Genomic DNA, 20,583 nt, shown 5'->3' on the forward strand with positions numbered 1-20,583 from the left:
GTTTGGGAATCTGTGCAGGCACTGGATGGGCAGAATGGGTCTGCTGGTCCGCTTGCAAACTGGCAGCAGACCGTCTGCTGCCATTTGTGGGGCGCGGGGAGGAGGCGGTGGCAGCCTCTGTTACCCGAAACAGAGGCATGTTGCAGCCATGGAGGGGAGGGGGGGGGAGGGGCAGGATCTCCATCGGGTGACTGAGATTTCCTGGCCTCTTTCTCTAAACTGTGGCGGCCGGCTGTGGGACCCTATGGGTCACCGCAGCCAGCCGATGGTACACAGATTAACAGATGCTGCATTGAACAACGCAGCTTGGTTAAGTAATGCACAGGGGGCATGATGTCTCCAGTGCATTACCATATCTGCAAAGGATCGCAATTACAAAGCTACCTGAGTGCATACATGATATATCTATAGCCTGAGTGCATACAGCATATATCTATAGCCTGCGTGCATACAGCATATCTATAGCCTGCGTGCATACAGCATATCTATAGCCTGCGTGCATACAGCATATCTATAGCCTGCGTGCATACAGCATATCTATAGCCTACGTGCATACAGCATATCTATAGCCTGCGTGCATACAGCATATCTATAGGTCAGGTATCCGCCACAAGTGGGAAACGAAAGAACACTATCGCAAGGAAAGCACAGGAGAATGGTTCTGCACTTGGGTGACTTACTGAGTACATACCCTGTTGATCAAGACGCAGGGCTGGCACAAGGGAATGGCACTAGGAGATTATCCAAGTACAATGTACTAAGGGCCGGATTCAGAGCCGGACGCTCTTGAAGAGCGCTCACTCTGAATCAGGGCATTTTTTTTTTGTTGCGACCTCTTGGCCGCTTGCTAAGCTGTGGGTGACCACCCACAACTTTGGCGAGTGGCCAGGTGATGGTCGCAACCATCGGGGCTTGCGACAAGACCCTTGTGGTAGGATCTCATCCGTCGTCCTTGGGGACGCTTCAGTTTGTGTAGCCAGGCCCCCTCCCTGCCTACAAAACGGGGTGAGCTGTCGATCAACATCGACAGCTGCCCCTTTTGTAGTGAGCCCCAGAGCAAGAGAAATTCTCTCTCGCTCCGGGGCATACACACGCAGTACCCCACCATCGACCCGCTTGTGAGCGCTATGCGCTCGCGAGCGGGTCTGAATCACACACTGTGGTTTCAGATGCAGAACTGGTTCAGGAGAATGGCACTAGGAGATTGTACTTGGATGATGTACTAAGGGCCTGATTCAGCAAGGAATGCAAAGGAGAGAACGCACACACTTGGACAATGGTTTCGCACTGCGCATGCATTGCAATGCGTGTGCGTGAACCAGCCAGTGCGATCGGGTTAGGGTACATGCCACACTGTGTGTAGTCTGCGTACCCTAACCCAATCGCACTGGCTGTTCAGACTCTTCGTAGTGCCATTTGTGGGTGGTGATGGTGGGTGGTCAGGTGAATGGAGGTGTGCCTGTGAGTTGGGATGCAGTTATAGGGGTGTGCATAATTAAGGCAGTATTGCATAAATAATACGCACCCATACCGCGAGCTGTACACAGGAAGCGGCCAAAATCCTGCAGCAGATCAGGTCAACCACTATTGTGGGTATGGTTCTCGATGTTACCGATGTTTACGCTATCTTGTGTATTGATCAGGCTGTGAGTAAAGGGAGATGGGTGCCTTAATATGGGGCTGGGCGTCTGCAGCTTGTGCTGTGGTCTCCATGCATACGTGTTGATTAGCATGTTCTCGCAGCGGCCGGGACCGTGTGTGTCTGCTTTCATGCGTTTCTTGCTGAATCAGGCCCTAAGTACATACAATGTGGTTCCAGATGCAGAACTGACACATGAGGATGACACTTTGGAGATGGTACTCGCATGACGTACTGAGCACACACACGCTGTGGGTAAACACTAAGAGTATATAGCTAGAAGAAAGGAGCTTGGAACCTGGAACGCTGCAACAGCAAGTATACACGGGAAGTAACGACATTGTACAGGCAACTTCCTGTTGTCCAGAGTCCTGCAAAATACCCTAAGGTAACAGTCCATTGGAGGATAGGGTCAGCTGACAGCAACCAATGCTACCATTGGGTAAAGGGCTACTCAGGTGATGTAGACTGTCATGGCTGCATCCATGATGGTAACCACAGGAACCAAATCATGAAGCAAGCACATGGGTGTCCTAGCAAACACTAGGTATAATCCTCAGTGCATCACTGGCCGCCGCACCTGGCAGCTGACTGCTCGAGAGGTCAGGGGAAACCGGCGGTGAGGTGAGTAACGGACAAACCTAGGCCGCAACCTGACAGAAGGACACTCAGGGAAGTGGTAGGGAGAATAGGAGGGGTATGGAGGGGCAGGAAATAGGTGGGATAGGGGTAAGGAGTACATGGTAGAATGGGGAAAAGGTCACTGACATGAAGGGAAGGGGGGTAATATGGGGACAAGCGGAGGAGAGTAAAGGAGGAGGGAGAGGAAGAAGGACAGACAGGGAGGGGGTATGGAGAATAGGAGGGGCAGGAAATAGGGATAGAAGGGGGAAATTGAATAAAATTGAATAAAACATGGTATGATGTGAGAGCGAGAGTTTGGAGGCATAAAGGAAAGGGAGACCTACACTATTAATGTATATACACAGTAGGTTAATAAATAGGAGCTGAGGCAAAACGAAGCCCAAGAAAAACACTGACCGGAGGCACAAGCGGCACCACCTCCATTTGTATTTGTGGTCACTGTACCTGAGTGTAGTGACCACACATTTGTCCCTCCTCACAGACGTTTGTAGTGAAGTTGTAGTAGTTACGCTCCTGATGCCAGTCATCCAGGCCGAGCTCCACATCCAGGTGAGACCCCGACATCAGAAACAGATTCTCTCCCCTTAAGCCGCGCTCTTCATTATGGTCCCAGATACACTTTGCAGCATAGGACGTAGCCAGGTCCTCCAACGTCGTGTCCCAGTGCTGGGAAAAGAGGGAAGTGCAGCTATTTACTATCGCTAACCTGCTCACATGACTCCCAACCAACCAATAATACCACAGTATTGTATACCTCACCTAATACCTGTGTTACCCATCATACAATCCATGTTATTTACCACACATACCACAGTATTGTATACTCCACCTCATACCTGTGTTACCCATCATACAATCCATGTTACTAACCACACGTGCCACAGTATTGTATACTCCACCTCATACCTATGTTACTGATCATACAATCCATGTTATTTACGGTACCACACATACCACAGTATTGTACACCCCACCTCATACCTATGTTACTGATCATACAATCCATGTTATTTACGGTACCACACATACCACAGTATTGTATACTCCACTTCATACCTGTGTTACCCATCATACAACCCATGTTACTAACCACACATACCACAGTATTGTACACCCCACCTCATACCTATGTTACTGATCATACAATCCATGTTATTTACGGTACCACACATACCACAGTATTGTATACTCCACTTCATACCTGTGTTACCCATCATACAACCCATGTTACTAACCACACATACCACAGTATTGTATATCCCACCTCACACCTGTGTTACCCATCATACAACCCATGTTATTTACCACACGTGCCACAGTATTGTATACTCCACCTCATACCTGTGTTACTGATCATACAACCCATGTTATTTACGGTACCACACATACCACAGTATTGTATACTCCACTTCATACCTGTGTTACCCATCATACAACCCATGTTACTAACCACACATACCACAGTATTGTACACCCCACCTCATACCTATGTTACTGATCATACAATCCATGTTATTTACGGTACCACACATACCACAGTATTGTATACTCCACTTCATACCTGTGTTACCCATCATACAACCCATGTTACTAACCACACATACCACAGTATTGTATATCCCACCTCACACCTGTGTTACCCATCATACAACCCATGTTATTTACCACACGTGCCACAGTATTGTATACTCCACCTCATACCTGTGTTACTGATCATACAACCCATGTTACTAACCACACATACCACAGTATTGTACACCCCACCTCATACCTATGTTACTGATCATACAATCCATGTTATTTACGGTACCACACATACCACAGTATTGTATACTCCACTTCATACCTGTGTTACCCATCATACAACCCATGTTACTAACCACACATACCACAGTATTGTATATCCCACCTCACACCTGTGTTACCCATCATACAACCCATGTTATTTACCACACGTGCCACAGTATTGTATACTCCACCTCATACCTGTGTTACCCATCATACAACCCATGTTATTTACCACACATACCACAGTATTGTATATCCCATCTCATACCTGTGTTACCCATCATACAACCCATGTTACTAACCACACATACCACAGTATTGTATACCTCACCTCATACCTGTGTTACCTATCATACAACCCATGTTACTAACCACACATACCACAGTATTGTATACTCCACCTCATACCTGTGTTACCCATCATACAACCCATGTTATTTACCACACATACCACAGTATTGTATACCTCACCTCATACCTGTGTTACCCATCATACAACCCATGTTATTTACCACACATACCACAGTATTGTATATCCCACCTCATACCTGTGTTACCCATCATACAACCCATGTTACTAACCACACGTGCCACAGTATTGTACACCCCACCTCATACCTATGTTACTGATCATACAATCCATGTTATTTACGGTACCACACATACCACAGTATTGTATACTCCACTTCATACCTGTGTTACCCATCATACAACCCATGTTACTAACCACACATACCATAGTATTGTACACCCCACCTCATACCTATGTTACTGATCATACAATCCATGTTATTTACGGTACCACACATACCACAGTATTGTATACTCCACTTCATACCTGTGTTACCCATCATACAACCCATGTTACTAACCACACATACCACAGTATTGTATATCCCACCTCACACCTGTGTTACCCATCATACAACCCATGTTATTTACCACACGTGCCACAGTATTGTATACTCCACCTCATACCTGTGTTACTGATCATACAACCCATGTTACTAACCACACATACCACAGTATTGTACACCCCACCTCATACCTATGTTACTGATCATACAATCCATGTTATTTACGGTACCACACATACCACAGTATTGTATACTCCACTTCATACCTGTGTTACCCATCATACAACCCATGTTACTAACCACACATACCACAGTATTGTATATCCCACCTCACACCTGTGTTACCCATCATACAACCCATGTTATTTACCACACGTGCCACAGTATTGTATACTCCACCTCATACCTGTGTTACCCATCATACAACCCATGTTATTTACCACACATACCACAGTATTGTATATCCCATCTCATACCTGTGTTACCCATCATACAACCCATGTTACTAACCACACATACCACAGTATTGTATACCTCACCTCATACCTGTGTTACCTATCATACAACCCATGTTACTAACCACACATACCACAGTATTGTATACTCCACCTCATACCTGTGTTACCCATCATACAACCCATGTTATTTACCACACATACCACAGTATTGTATACCTCACCTCATACCTGTGTTACCCATCATACAACCCATGTTATTTACCACACATACCACAGTATTGTATATCCCACCTCATACCTGTGTTACCCATCATACAACCCATGTTACTAACCACACATACCACAGTATTGTATACCTCACCTAATACCTGTGTTACCCATCATACAATCCATGTTATTTACCACACATACCACAGTATTGTATACTCCACCTCATACCTGTGTTACCCATCATACAATCCATGTTACTAACCACACGTGCCACAGTATTGTATACTCCACCTCATACCTATGTTACTGATCATACAATCCATGTTATTTACGGTACCACACATACCACAGTATTGTACACCCCACCTCATACCTATGTTACTGATCATACAATCCATGTTATTTACGGTACCACACATACCACAGTATTGTATACTCCACTTCATACCTGTGTTACCCATCATACAACCCATGTTACTAACCACACATACCACAGTATTGTACACCCCACCTCATACCTATGTTACTGATCATACAATCCATGTTATTTACGGTACCACACATACCACAGTATTGTATACTCCACTTCATACCTGTGTTACCCATCATACAACCCATGTTACTAACCACACATACCACAGTATTGTATATCCCACCTCACACCTGTGTTACCCATCATACAACCCATGTTATTTACCACACGTGCCACAGTATTGTATACTCCACCTCATACCTGTGTTACTGATCATACAACCCATGTTACTAACCACACATACCACAGTATTGTACACCCCACCTCATACCTATGTTACTGATCATACAATCCATGTTATTTACGGTACCACACATACCACAGTATTGTATACTCCACTTCATACCTGTGTTACCCATCATACAACCCATGTTACTAACCACACATACCACAGTATTGTATATCCCACCTCACACCTGTGTTACCCATCATACAACCCATGTTATTTACCACACGTGCCACAGTATTGTATACTCCACCTCATACCTGTGTTACCCATCATACAACCCATGTTATTTACCACACATACCACAGTATTGTATATCCCATCTCATACCTGTGTTACCCATCATACAACCCATGTTACTAACCACACATACCACAGTATTGTATACCTCACCTCATACCTGTGTTACCTATCATACAACCCATGTTACTAACCACACATACCACAGTATTGTATACTCCACCTCATACCTGTGTTACCCATCATACAACCCATGTTATTTACCACACATACCACAGTATTGTATACCTCACCTCATACCTGTGTTACCCATCATACAACCCATGTTATTTACCACACATACCACAGTATTGTATATCCCACCTCATACCTGTGTTACCCATCATACAACCCATGTTACTAACCACACATACCACAGTATTGTATACTCCACCTCATACCTGTGTTACCCATCATACAACCCATGTTACTTACCACACATACCACAGTATTGTATACTCCACTTCATACCTGTGTTACCCATCATACAACCCATGTTATTTACCACACATACCACAGTATTGTATACCTCACCTCATACCTGTGTTACCCATCATACAACCCATGTTATTTACCACACATACCACAGTATTGTATACTCCACCTCATACCTGTGTTACCCATCATACAACCCATGTTATTTACCACACATACCACAGTATTGTATATCCCACCTCATACCTGTGTTACCCATCATACAACCTATGTTACTAACCACACATACCACAGTATTGTATACCTCACCTCATACCTGTGTTACTGATTATACAACCCATGTTATTTACCACACATACCACAGTATTGTATACCTCACCTCATATCTGTGTTACTGATCATACAACCCATGTTACTTACCACACATACCACAGTATTGTATATCCCACCTCATACCTGTGTTACCCATCATACAACCCATGTTACTTACCACACATACCACAGTATTGTATACGTCACCTCATACCTGTGTTACCCATCATACAACCCATGTTACTAACCACACATACCACAGTATTGTATACTCCACCTCATACCTGTGTTACCCATCATACAACCCATGTTACTAACCACACATACCACAGTATTGTATATCCCACCTCATACCTGTGTTACTGATCATACAACCCATGTTACTTACCACACATACCACAGTATTGTATACTCCACCTCATACCTGTGTTACTGATCATACAACCCATGTTACAAACCACACATACCACAGTATTGTATATCCCACCTCATACCTGTGTTACCCATCATACAACCTATGTTACTTACCACACATACCACAGTATTGTATATCCCACCTCATACCTGTGTTACTGATCATACAACCCATGTTACTTACCACACATACCACAGTATTGTATACTCCACCTCATACCTATGTTACTGATCATACAATCCATGTTATTTACGGTACCACACATACCACAGTATTGTATACTCCACTTCATACCTGTGTTACCCATCATACAACCCATGTTACTAACCACACATACCACAGTATTGTACACCCCACCTCATACCTATGTTACTGATCATACAATCCATGTTATTTACGGTACCACACATACCACAGTATTGTATACTCCACTTCATACCTGTGTTACCCATCATACAACCCATGTTACTAACCACACATACCACAGTATTGTACACCCCACCTCATACCTATGTTACTGATCATACAATCCATGTTATTTACGGTACCACACATACCACAGTATTGTATACTCCACTTCATACCTGTGTTACCCATCATACAACCCATGTTACTAACCACACATACCACAGTATTGTACACCCCACCTCATACCTATGTTACTGATCATACAATCCATGTTATTTACGGTACCACACATACCACAGTATTGTATACTCCACTTCATACCTGTGTTACCCATCATACAACCCATGTTACTAACCACACATACCACAGTATTGTATATCCCACCTCACACCTGTGTTACCCATCATACAACCCATGTTATTTACCACACGTGCCACAGTATTGTATACTCCACCTCATACCTGTGTTACCCATCATACAACCCATGTTATTTACCACACATACCACAGTATTGTATATCCCATCTCATACCTGTGTTACCCATCATACAACCCATGTTACTAACCACACATACCACAGTATTGTATACCTCACCTCATACCTGTGTTACCTATCATACAACCCATGTTACTAACCACACATACCACAGTATTGTATACTCCACCTCATACCTGTGTTACCCATCATACAACCCATATTATTTACCACACATACCACAGTATTGTATACCTCACCTCATACCTGTGTTACCCATCATACAACCCATGTTATTTACCACACATACCACAGTATTGTATATCCCACCTCATACCTGTGTTACCCATCATACAACCCATGTTACTAACCATACATACCACAGTATTGTATACTCCACCTCATACCTGTGTTACCCATCATACAACCCATGTTACTTACCACACATACCACAGTATTGTATACTCCACTTCATACCTGTGTTACCCATCATACAACCCATGTTATTTACCACACATACCACAGTATTGTATATCCCACCTCATACCTGTGTTACCCATCATACAACCCATGTTATTTACTACACATACCACAGTATTGTATATCCCACCTCATACCTGTGTTACCCATCATACAACCTATGTTACTAACCACACATACCACAGTATTGTATACCTCACCTCATACCTGTGTTACTGATTATACAACCCATGTTATTTACCACACATACCACAGTATTGTATACCTCACCTCATATCTGTGTTACTGATCATACAACCCATGTTACTTACCACACATACCACAGTATTGTATATCCCACCTCATACCTGTGTTACCCATCATACAACCCATGTTACTTACCACACATACCACAGTATTGTATACGTCACCTCATACCTGTGTTACCCATCATACAACCCATGTTACTAACCACACATACCACAGTATTGTATACTCCACCTCATACCTGTGTTACCCATCATACAACCCATGTTACTAACCACACATACCACAGTATTGTATATCCCACCTCATACCTGTGTTACTGATCATACAACCCATGTTACTTACCACACATACCACAGTATTGTATACTCCACCTCATACCTGTGTTACTGATCATACAACCCATGTTACTAACCACACATACCACAGTATTGTATATCCCACCTCATACCTGTGTTACCCATCATACAACCTATGTTACTTACCACACATACCACAGTATTGTATATCCCACCTCATACCTGTGTTACTGATCATACAACCCATGTTACTTACCACACATACCACAGTATTGTATACTCCACCTCATACCTGTGTTACTGATCATACAACCCATGGTATTTACCACACGTGCCACAGTATGTATATCCCACCTCATACCTGTGTTACCCATCATACAACCCATGTTTTTTACCACACGTGCCACAGTATTGTATATCCCACCTCATACCTGTGTTACCCATCATACAACCCATGTTACTAACCACACATACCACAGTATTGTATACTCCACCTCATACCTGTGTTACCCATCATACAACCCATGTTACTAACCACACATACCACAGTATTGTATACTCCACCTCATACCTGTGTTACCCATCATACAACCCATGTTACTAACCACACATACCAAAGTATTGTATATCCCACCTCATACCTGTGTTACCGATCATACAACCCATGTTACTTACCACACATACCACAGTATTGTATACTCCACCTCATACCTGTGTTACTGTTCATACAACCCATGTTACTTACCACACATACCACAGTATTGTATACTCCACCTCATACCTGTGTTACCCATCATACAACCCATGTTATTTACCACACGTGCCACAGTATTGTATATCCCACCTCATACCTGTGTTACTGATCATACAACCCATGTTATTTACCACACATACCACAGTATTGTATACTCCACCTCATACCTGTGTTACTGTTCATACAACCCATGTTACTTACCACACATACCACAGTATTGTATACTCCACCTCATACCTGTGTTACTGATCATACACAGGGGCCTATTCATTAAACCTAAAAATTCTCTGGAGATAATTAGCTTTAGAACTGGCATGGAGTTCTAGCTAATTATAGGTGGAATTCATCATTCCACCTCTCCATAAGTATCTATTCCGGTACCTGTCATTTTTGCGATGACAGCTTTTCGGGAAATAGATACTTTTCCTGCCTACACTACCTTATCGCATGCGCATGCGCTGTTACTTCTGTAAAATCAGCGCATGTGCAGCACTGCCTACAGATGCGGTAAGTTTCGTACCCCCCCCCGACCCCCCCCCACCCCCATCCGCTCACCTTCCCCCCCCTGACTTACCTGTCCGCGCAGCAGCCTCCGGCTCCGTCCTGCTGCGCTGTCATGTGGTTTCCCAGCAGACCACATGACAGATTAGAAAAAAAACAAAAACTTTTTTTTTTTGTCTAAACTTTCTTGTGCTCTGCTGGGAAACCACATGACCGACCAACCTCCGGAGCCTGAGGACGGAGCAGAGCGCCGGAGGGACTCGTCGGGGGACCTGCACACGCGGATACAGGTAAGTCGATTCTGCTATTCGCCACCTCACAGTGGCGAATAGTAACTGCATCAAATTCCGAAAATTCATAAATTTCGGAATTTGTTGAATACCATAATTTCCACATCCCCATACTAATGTACTAATGTCCCCATACTAATGTACTAATACTAATGTACTAATATCCCCATACTAATGTACTAATATACCTGTACTAATGTACTAATACTAATGTACCCATACTAATGTACTAATGTACTAATATCCCCATACTAATGTACTAATATACCTGTACTAATATACTAATGTACTAATATCCCCATACTAATGTACTAATACTAATGTACTAATATCCCCATACTAATGTACTAATATACCTGTACTAATGTACTAATACTAATGTACTAATGTACTAATGTACTAATGTACTAATATCCCCATACTAATGTACTAATACTAATGTACTAATATACTAATGTACTAATACTAATGTACTAATATCCCCATACTAATGTACTAATATACCTGTACTAATGTACTAATACTAATGTACTAATGTACTAATGTACTAATGTACTAATATCCCCATACTAATGTACTAATACTAATGTACTAATGTACCCATACTAATGTACTAATATACCTGTACTAATGTACTAATACTAATGTACCCATACTAATGTACTAATGTACTAATATCCCCATACTAATGTACTAATATACCTGTACTAATATACTAATGTACTAATATCCCCATACTAATGTACTAATACTAATGTACTAATATCCCCATACTAATGTACTAATATACCTGTACTAATGTACTAATACTAATGTACTAATGTACTAATGTACTAATGTACTAATATCCCCATACTAATGTACTAATACTAATGTACTAATATACTAATGTACTAATACTAATGTACTAATATCCCCATACTAATGTACTAATATACCTGTACTAATGTACTAATACTAATGTACTAATGTACTAATGTACTAATGTACTAATATCCCCATACTAATGTACTAATACTAATGTACTAATACTAATGTACTAATGTACCCATACTAATGTACTAATACTAATGTACTAATATCCCCATACTAATGTACTAATACTAATGTACTAATATCCCCATACTAATGTACTAATATCCCCATACTAATGTACTAATACTAATGTACTAATATCCCCATACTAATGTACTAATACTAATGTACTAATATCCCCATACTAATCTACTAATACTAATATACTAATATCCCCATACTAATGTACTAATACTAATGTACTAATATCCCCATACTAATGTACTAATACTAATGTACTAATACTAATGTACCCATACCAATGTACTAATACTAATGTACTAATATCCCCATACTAATGTACTAATACTAATGTACTAATATCCCCATACTAATGTACTAATACTAATGTACTAATACTAATGTACTAATTAGGGGTGAGCGGGTTCGGATTTCTGAAATCCGAACCCCCCCGAGCCCCCCCGATCCGAGTCCGATCCGAGTCAGGCTCGACTTTTCCCGCCTGACTCGGATTCTGAAATCGAGGCAAAACGTCATCTTCCCGCCTTCCGAGTCTCGCAGGTTTTGGATCCTATATAAGGTACCCACGTCGGCGCCATTTTCTCACTCGGCTGTGGACAGTGAAGAGGGAGGGTGGGAGTTAGGGCTGTGTAGTGTAGTGTAGTGTAGTGCTGCTGTTGTCCACTACTTCAAAGTCCATAGGGGCTGGCTGTGTTGTGCTGTGCTGCTGTTGTTAATAGGGGCTGTGTCCACTACTTCAAAGTCCATAGGGGCTGGCTGGACTGTGTTGTGCAGTCAGTTCTCCATAGGGGCTGTGTCCACTCCAAAGTCCTGTGCAGTGTCCCAGTCCTAAAGAGGTGCTGTAGTGTTGTCCAGGGGGTGCTCTGTCCATCAGGGGTGCTCCCCCCAAGTGCTAAAAATATAATATATTTTCTGTGTTTGTGAATTGTGTGCGCAGTAGCCGCACGTGCATCAACAAAGTAGTGCCAAGCGTGCGCCTGTGTCATAAGTAAAGGGCCGGCTGGCTTGACCGTTAAAGGGTGCTGTAACCCCCGAAAGTACACTCCAGTCCAAACCAAAAAAAAAATTATTTTCTGTGTTTGTGAATTGTGTGCGCAGTAGCCGCACGTGCATCAACAATGTAGTGCCAAGCGTGCGCCTGTGTCATAAGTAAAGGGCCGGCTGGCTTGACCGTTAAAGGGTTCTGTAACCCCCAAAGTACACTCCAAACCAAAAAAATATATATTTTCTGTGTTTGTGACTTGTGTGCACTGTGGCTGCATGTGCATCAACAAAGGAGCAGCGCCAAGCGTGCGCCTGTGTCCCATAAGTAAAGAGCCGGCTGGCTCATTTCTTAAAGGGTGGTGTAACCCACAAAGTGCACTACTCTCCAGCAAAAATAAAAAAATATTTTCTGTGTTTGTGTGCGCTTTAGCCGCACGTATATATATCAATATAACATAAATGGAGGACCAAACTTTCTCCGATAAAAATAAAATAGGGAAAGATCAAGAACCACTTCCTACTAGTGCTGTTGCTGCTGCTGGGAGTTGTTCATCATCCCAGAGAGGAAGTAGGAACATCACTACTTTTACTAAACAATTGACCCTCCAACAGTCCCTAGCGATGAGGATGAAGTACGACAGCAGTCATCCTGAAGCAAAACGTATAACTGAGGCCTTGACTGCTATGTTGGTGTTAGACGTGCGTCCGGTATCCGACATTAGTGCAGTGGGATTTAGACAATTGATGGAGGTAGTGTGTCCTCGGTTCCAAATCCCGTCTAGATTCCACCTGCATCCTCAAAGCAGCAGCGACAAGCGTGCGTCTGTCTGTTAAAGGGTGGTGACACCCTCAAAGTGTGCTACACAAACAATTAAAATATTGTTCTTTTTTTTTCTGTCTTTGTGAAATGTGTGGGCTGTAGCCGCACCTGCATCCTTAAAGCAGCAGCGACAAGCGTGCGTCTGTCTGTTAAAGGGTGGTGACACCCTCAAAGTGTGCTACACAAACAATTAAAATATTGTTCTTTTTTTTTCTGTCTTTGTGAATTGTGTGGGCTGTAGCCGCACTTGCATCCTCAAAGCAGCAGCGACAAGCGTGCGTCTGTCTGTTAAAGGGTGTTGTAACTCTCAAAGTGCTCCAAAAAATCAAAAAAATTTTTTTAATGTGTTTGTGACTTGTGTGCGATGTAGCAACACTTGCATCCTCAAAGCAGCAGCGACAAGCGTGCGTCTGTCTGTTAAAGGGTGGTGACACCCTCAAAGTGTGCTACACAAACAATAAAAATATTCTTCTTCTTTTTTCTGTCTTTGTGAATTGTGTGGGCTGTAGCCGCACCTGCATCTTTAAAGCAGCAGCGACAAGCGTGCGTCTGTCTGTTAAAGGGTGGTGTAACTCACGAAGTGTTCCAAAAAATAAAAAACTATTTTTTTAATGTGTTTGTGACTTGTGTGCGATGTAGCCGCACTTGCATCCTCAAAGCAGCAGCGACAAGCGTGCGTCTGTCTGTTAAAGGGTGGTGACACCCTCAAAGTGTGCTACACAAACAATAAAAATATTCTTTTTTTTTCTGTCTTTGTGAAATGTGTGGGCTGTAGCCGCACCTGCATCCTTAAAGCAGCAGCGACAAGCGTGCGTCTGTCTGTTAAAGGGTGGTGACACCCTCAAAGTGTGCTACACAAAGAATAAAAATATTCTTCTTCTTTTTTCTGTCTTTGTGAATTGTGTGGGCTGTAGCTGCACTTGCATCCTCAAAGCAGCAGCGACAAGCGTGCGTCTGTCTGTTAGAGGGTGGTGTAACCCTCAAAGTGTGCTCCACAAACAATAAAAATATTCTTTTTTTTTTTTTTCTGTCTTTGTGAATTGTGTGGGCTGTAGCCGCACTTGAATCCTCAAAGCAGCAGCGACAAGCGTGCGTCTGTCTGTTAAAGGATTACATCGGTGACAGCATCCAAGTAGGCATGTCAGACAGTCCGTACCTGTACTGGCAGGAAAAAGAAGCAATTTGGAGGTCCCTGTACAAACTGGCTCTATTTTACCTGAGTTGCCCCCCCTCCAGTGTGTACTCCGAAAGAGTGTTTAGTGCAGCCGGGAACCTTGTTAGCGAAAGGCGTAGGAGGTTGCTTCCACAAAATGTGGAGAAGATGATGTTCATAAAATGAATGATCAACTCTTCCAGGGAGACCAGCCTCCAGAACGTACAGAGGGACCTGTGGTTCCAGCAGGGACGAATTAATACTCTGTGAGGATGAGGATGTACATAACACTGAAGAGGGTGAGGAATCTGTGGATGAGGAGGATGAGGACGACTTCTTGCCTCCGTAGAGCCAGTTTGTGCAGGGACAGATTAATTGCCAGCTTGTTTTGTGGGGGCCCAAACGAACCAATCATTTCAGCCACAGTTGTGTGGCAGACCCTGGCGCTGAAATGATTGGTTTGTTAAAGTGTGCATGTCCTGTTTATACAACATAAGGGTGGGTGGGAGGGCCCAAGGACAATTCCATCTTGCACCTCTTTTTTTTCTTTGCATTATGTACAGTTTGGGGCCTAGTTTTTCAATGCCATCCTGTCTGCCACTGCAGTTTCACGCCTAGATGGGTCACGTGTTTGTGCCGCCCACTCGTGTCGCTTAGCATAGTCATCCAGCTACCTCGGTGCAACCTTTTGGACATAAAAACACTATTGTGAGGTGTGAGGTATTCAGAATAGACTGGAAATGAGTGGAAATTAAGGTTATTGAGGTTAATAATAGCATAGGAGCAGAAAAACCTACAAATTCTGTGATTTTAGCTGTTTTTATGCTTTTTTTAAAAAAAATACAGATCCAAAACACAAAACCCAGAACCCAAAACACGGAAGGGTGGTTTTGGCAAAACCAATCCAGATCCAAAACACGAAGAAAGATCCAGATCCAAAACCAAAACACAAAACACGAAAAGTGGCCGGTGCACACCCCTAGTACTAATGTACCCATACTAATGTACTAATATCCCCATACTAATGTACTAATGTACCCATACAAATGTACTAATACTAATGTACTAATATCCCCATACTAATGTACTAATATACCTGTACTAATGTACTAATACTAATGTACTAATATCCCCATACTAATGTACTAATGTACCCATACTAATGTACTAATACTAATGTACTAATACTAATGTACTAATATCCACATACAAATGTACTAATATACCTGTACTAATGTACTAATATACCTGTACTAATGTACCAATACTAATGTACCCATACTAATGTACTAATACTAATGTACTAATATACCTGTACTAATATACCTGTACTAATGTACCCATACTAAAGTACTAATGTACCCATACTAAAGTACTAATGTACTAATACTAATGTACTAATATCCCCATACTAATGTACTAATATACCTGTACTAATGTACTAATACTAATGTACCCATACTAATATACTAATATCCCCATACTAATGTACTAAATATCCCCATACTAATGTACTAATGTATCTATACTAATGTATTAATGTACTAATATCCTCATACTAATGTACTAATATCCCCATACTAATGTACTAATGTACTAATATCCCCATACTAATGTACCCATACTAATGTACTAATGTACTAATATCCCCATACTAATATACTAATGTACTAATATCCCCATACTAATGTACCCATACTAATGTACTAATGTACTAATATCCCCATACTAATGTACTAATATCCCCATACTAATATACTAATGTACTAATATCCCCATACTAATGTACCCATACTAATGTACTAATATCCCCATACTAATATACTAATGTACTAATATCCCCATACTAATGTACTAATATCCCCATACTAATGTACCTATACTAATGTACCCATACTAATGTACTAATATCCCCATACTAATATACTAATGTACTAATATCCCCATACTAATGTACTAATGTACTAATATCCCCATACTAATGTACCCATACTAATGTACTAATATCCCCATACTAATATACTAATGTACTAATATCCCCATACTAATGTACCCATACTAATGTACTAATGTACTAATATCCCCATACTAATGTACTAATATCCCCATACTAATGTACTAATATCCCCATACTAATATACTAATGTACTAATATCCCCATACTAATGTACCCATACTAATGTACTAATATCCCCATACTAATATACTAATGTACTAATATCCCCATACTAATGTACTAATATCCCCATACTAATGTACCTATACTAATGTACCCATACTAATGTACTAATATCCCCATACTAATATACTAATGTACTAATATACCTGTACTAATGTACTAATACTAATGTACCCATACTAATGTACTAATGTACTAATATCCCCATACTAATGTACTAATATACCTGTACTAATATACTAATGTACTAATATCCCCATACTAATGTACTAATACTAATGTACTAATATCCCCATACTAATGTACTAATATACCTGTACTAATGTACTAATACTAATGTACTAATGTACTAATGTACTAATGTACTAATATCCCCCATACTAATGTACTAATACTAATGTACTAATATACTAATGTACTAATACTAATGTACTAATATCCCCATACTAATGTACTAATATACCTGTACTAATGTACTAATACTAATGTACTAATGTACTAATATCCCCATACTAATGTACTAATACTAATGTACTAATACTAATGTACTAATGTACCCATACTAATGTACTAATACTAATGTACTAATATCCCCATACTAATGTACTAATACTAATGTACTAATATCCCCATACTAATGTACTAATACTAATGTACTAATACTAATGTACTAATATCCCCATACTAATGTACTAATATCCCCATACTAATGTACTAATACTAATGTACTAATATCCCCATACTAATGTACTAATACTAATGTACCCATACTAATCTACTAATACTAATATACTAATATCCCCATACTAATGTACTAATACTAATGTACTAATATCCCCATACTAATGTACTAATACTAATGTACTAATACTAATGTACCCATACTAATGTACTAATGCTAATGTACTAATATCCCCATACTAATGTACTAATACTAATGTACTAATATCCCCATACTAATGTACTAATACTAATGTACTAATACTAATGTACTAATGTACCCATACTAATGTACTAATACTAATGTACTAATGTACCCATACTAATGTACTAATACTAATATACTAATATCCCCATACTAATGTACTAATACTAATGTACTAATATCCCCATACTAATGTACTAATACTAATGTACTAATACTAATGTACTAATGTACCCATACTAATGTACTAATATCCCCATACTAATGTACTAATGTACCCATACAAATGTACTAATACTAATGTACTAATATCCCCATACTAATGTACTAATATACCTGTACTAATGTACTAATACTAATGTACTAATATCCCCATACTAATGTACTAATGTACCCATACTAATGTACTAATACTAATGTACTAATATCCACATACAAATGTACTAATATACCTGTACTAATGTACTAATATACCTGTACTAATGTACCAATACTAATGTACCCATACTAATGTACTAATACTAATGTACTAATATACCTGTACTAATATACCTGTACTAATGTACCCATACTAAAGTACTAATGTACCCATACTAAAGTACTAATGTACTAATACTAATGTACTAATATCCCCATACTAATGTACTAATATACCTGTACTAATGTACTAATACTAATGTACCCATACTAATATACTAATATCCCCATACTAATGTACTAAATATCCCCATACTAATGTACTAATGTATCTATACTAGGGGTGTGCACCGGCCACTTTTCGTGTTTTGTGTTTTGGTTTTGGATCTGGATCTTTCTTCGTGTTTTGGATCTGGATTGGTTTTGCCAAAACCACCCTTCCGTGTTTTGGGTTCTGGGTTTTGTGTTTTGGATCTGTATTTTTTTTTAAAAAAGCATAAAAACAGCTAAAATCACAGAATTTGTAGGTTTTTCTGCTCCTATGCTATTATTAACCTCAATAACCTTAATTTCCACTCATTTCCAGTCTATTCTGAACACCTCACACCTCACAATAGTGTTTTTATGTCCAAAACGTTGCACCGAGGTAGCTGGATGACTATGCTAAGCGACACGAAGTGGGCGGCACAAACACGTGACCCATCTAGGCGTGAAACTGCAGTGGCAGACAGGATGGCAGTTTGAAAAACTAGGCCCCAAACTGTACATAATGCAAAGAAAAAAAAGAGGTGCAAGATGGAATTGTCCTTGGGCCCTCCCACCCCACCCTTATGTTGTATAAACAGGACATGCACACTTTAACAAACCAATCATTTCAGCGCCAGGGTCTGCCACACAACTGTGGCTGAAATGATTGGTTCGTTTGGGCCCCCACAAAACAAGCTGGCAATTAATGTGTCCCTGCACAAACTGGCTCTATGGAGGCAAGATGTCATCCTCATCCTCCTCATCCACCGATTCCTCACCCTCTTCAGTGTGTACATCCTCATCCTCACAAAGTATTAACTCGTCCCCACTTGAATCCACCACCACAGGTCCCTCTGTACCTTCTGGAGGCTGGTCTCCCTGGAAGAGCTGATAATTCATTTTGATGAACATCATCTTCTCCACATTCTGTGGAAGCAACCTCCTACGCCTTTCGCTGACAAGGTTCCCGGCTGCACTAAACACTCTTTCGGAGTACACACTGGAGGGGGGGCAACTCAGGTAAAATAGAGCCAGTTTGTACAGGGGCCTCCAAATTGCCTCTTTTTCCTGCCAGTACAGGTATGGACTGTCTGCCATGCCTACTTGGATGCTGTCACCGATGTAATCCTCCACCATTCTGTCAATGGTGACAGTATCATATGCAGTGACAGTAGACATGTCAGAAATTGTTGCCAGGTCCTTCAGTCCGGACCAGATGTCCAAACTTGGTCCTGCCTGTCCTGCATCACCGCCAGCGGGTTGCTTAGGATACCTAAGTTTTTTCCTGGCAGCCCCAGTTGCAGGAGAAAATGAAGAAGGAGCTGTTGACGTGTCACGTTCCGCTTCAGCTGACAGTGTGTTCACCAGCAGGTCTTTGCACCTCTGCAGGCTTGTGTCGGCCGGAAAGAGAGACACCACATAGGCTTTAAACCTAGGATCGAGCACGGTGGCCAAAATGTAGTGGTCTGATTTCAACAGATTGACCACCCTGGAATCCTGGCAAAGCGAATGAAGGGCTTCATCCACAAGTCCCAGATGCCGAGCGGAATCGCTC

General features: G+C 41.2%; 1 protein-coding gene across 1 annotated transcript in view; it reads right to left on the reverse strand.

Moving 5' to 3' along the window:
* The window catches only part of LOC148477104 (uncharacterized), a 343,189-nt gene that overhangs the window by 290,068 nt on the left and 32,538 nt on the right, over positions 1-20,583 (reverse strand). Inside the window, exon 2 of the mRNA XM_088457224.1 lies at positions 2,729-2,950. Within this exon, the coding sequence (XP_088313350.1) occupies positions 2,729-2,950 (222 nt within the window). The remainder of the gene's footprint in view (positions 1-2,728; positions 2,951-20,583) is intronic.

Source organism: Taudactylus pleione, unplaced genomic scaffold (genome assembly GCF_031769625.1).
Source record: "Taudactylus pleione unplaced genomic scaffold, aTauple2 ptg000747l, whole genome shotgun sequence".
Lineage (NCBI taxonomy): Eukaryota > Metazoa > Chordata > Amphibia > Anura > Myobatrachidae > Taudactylus > Taudactylus pleione.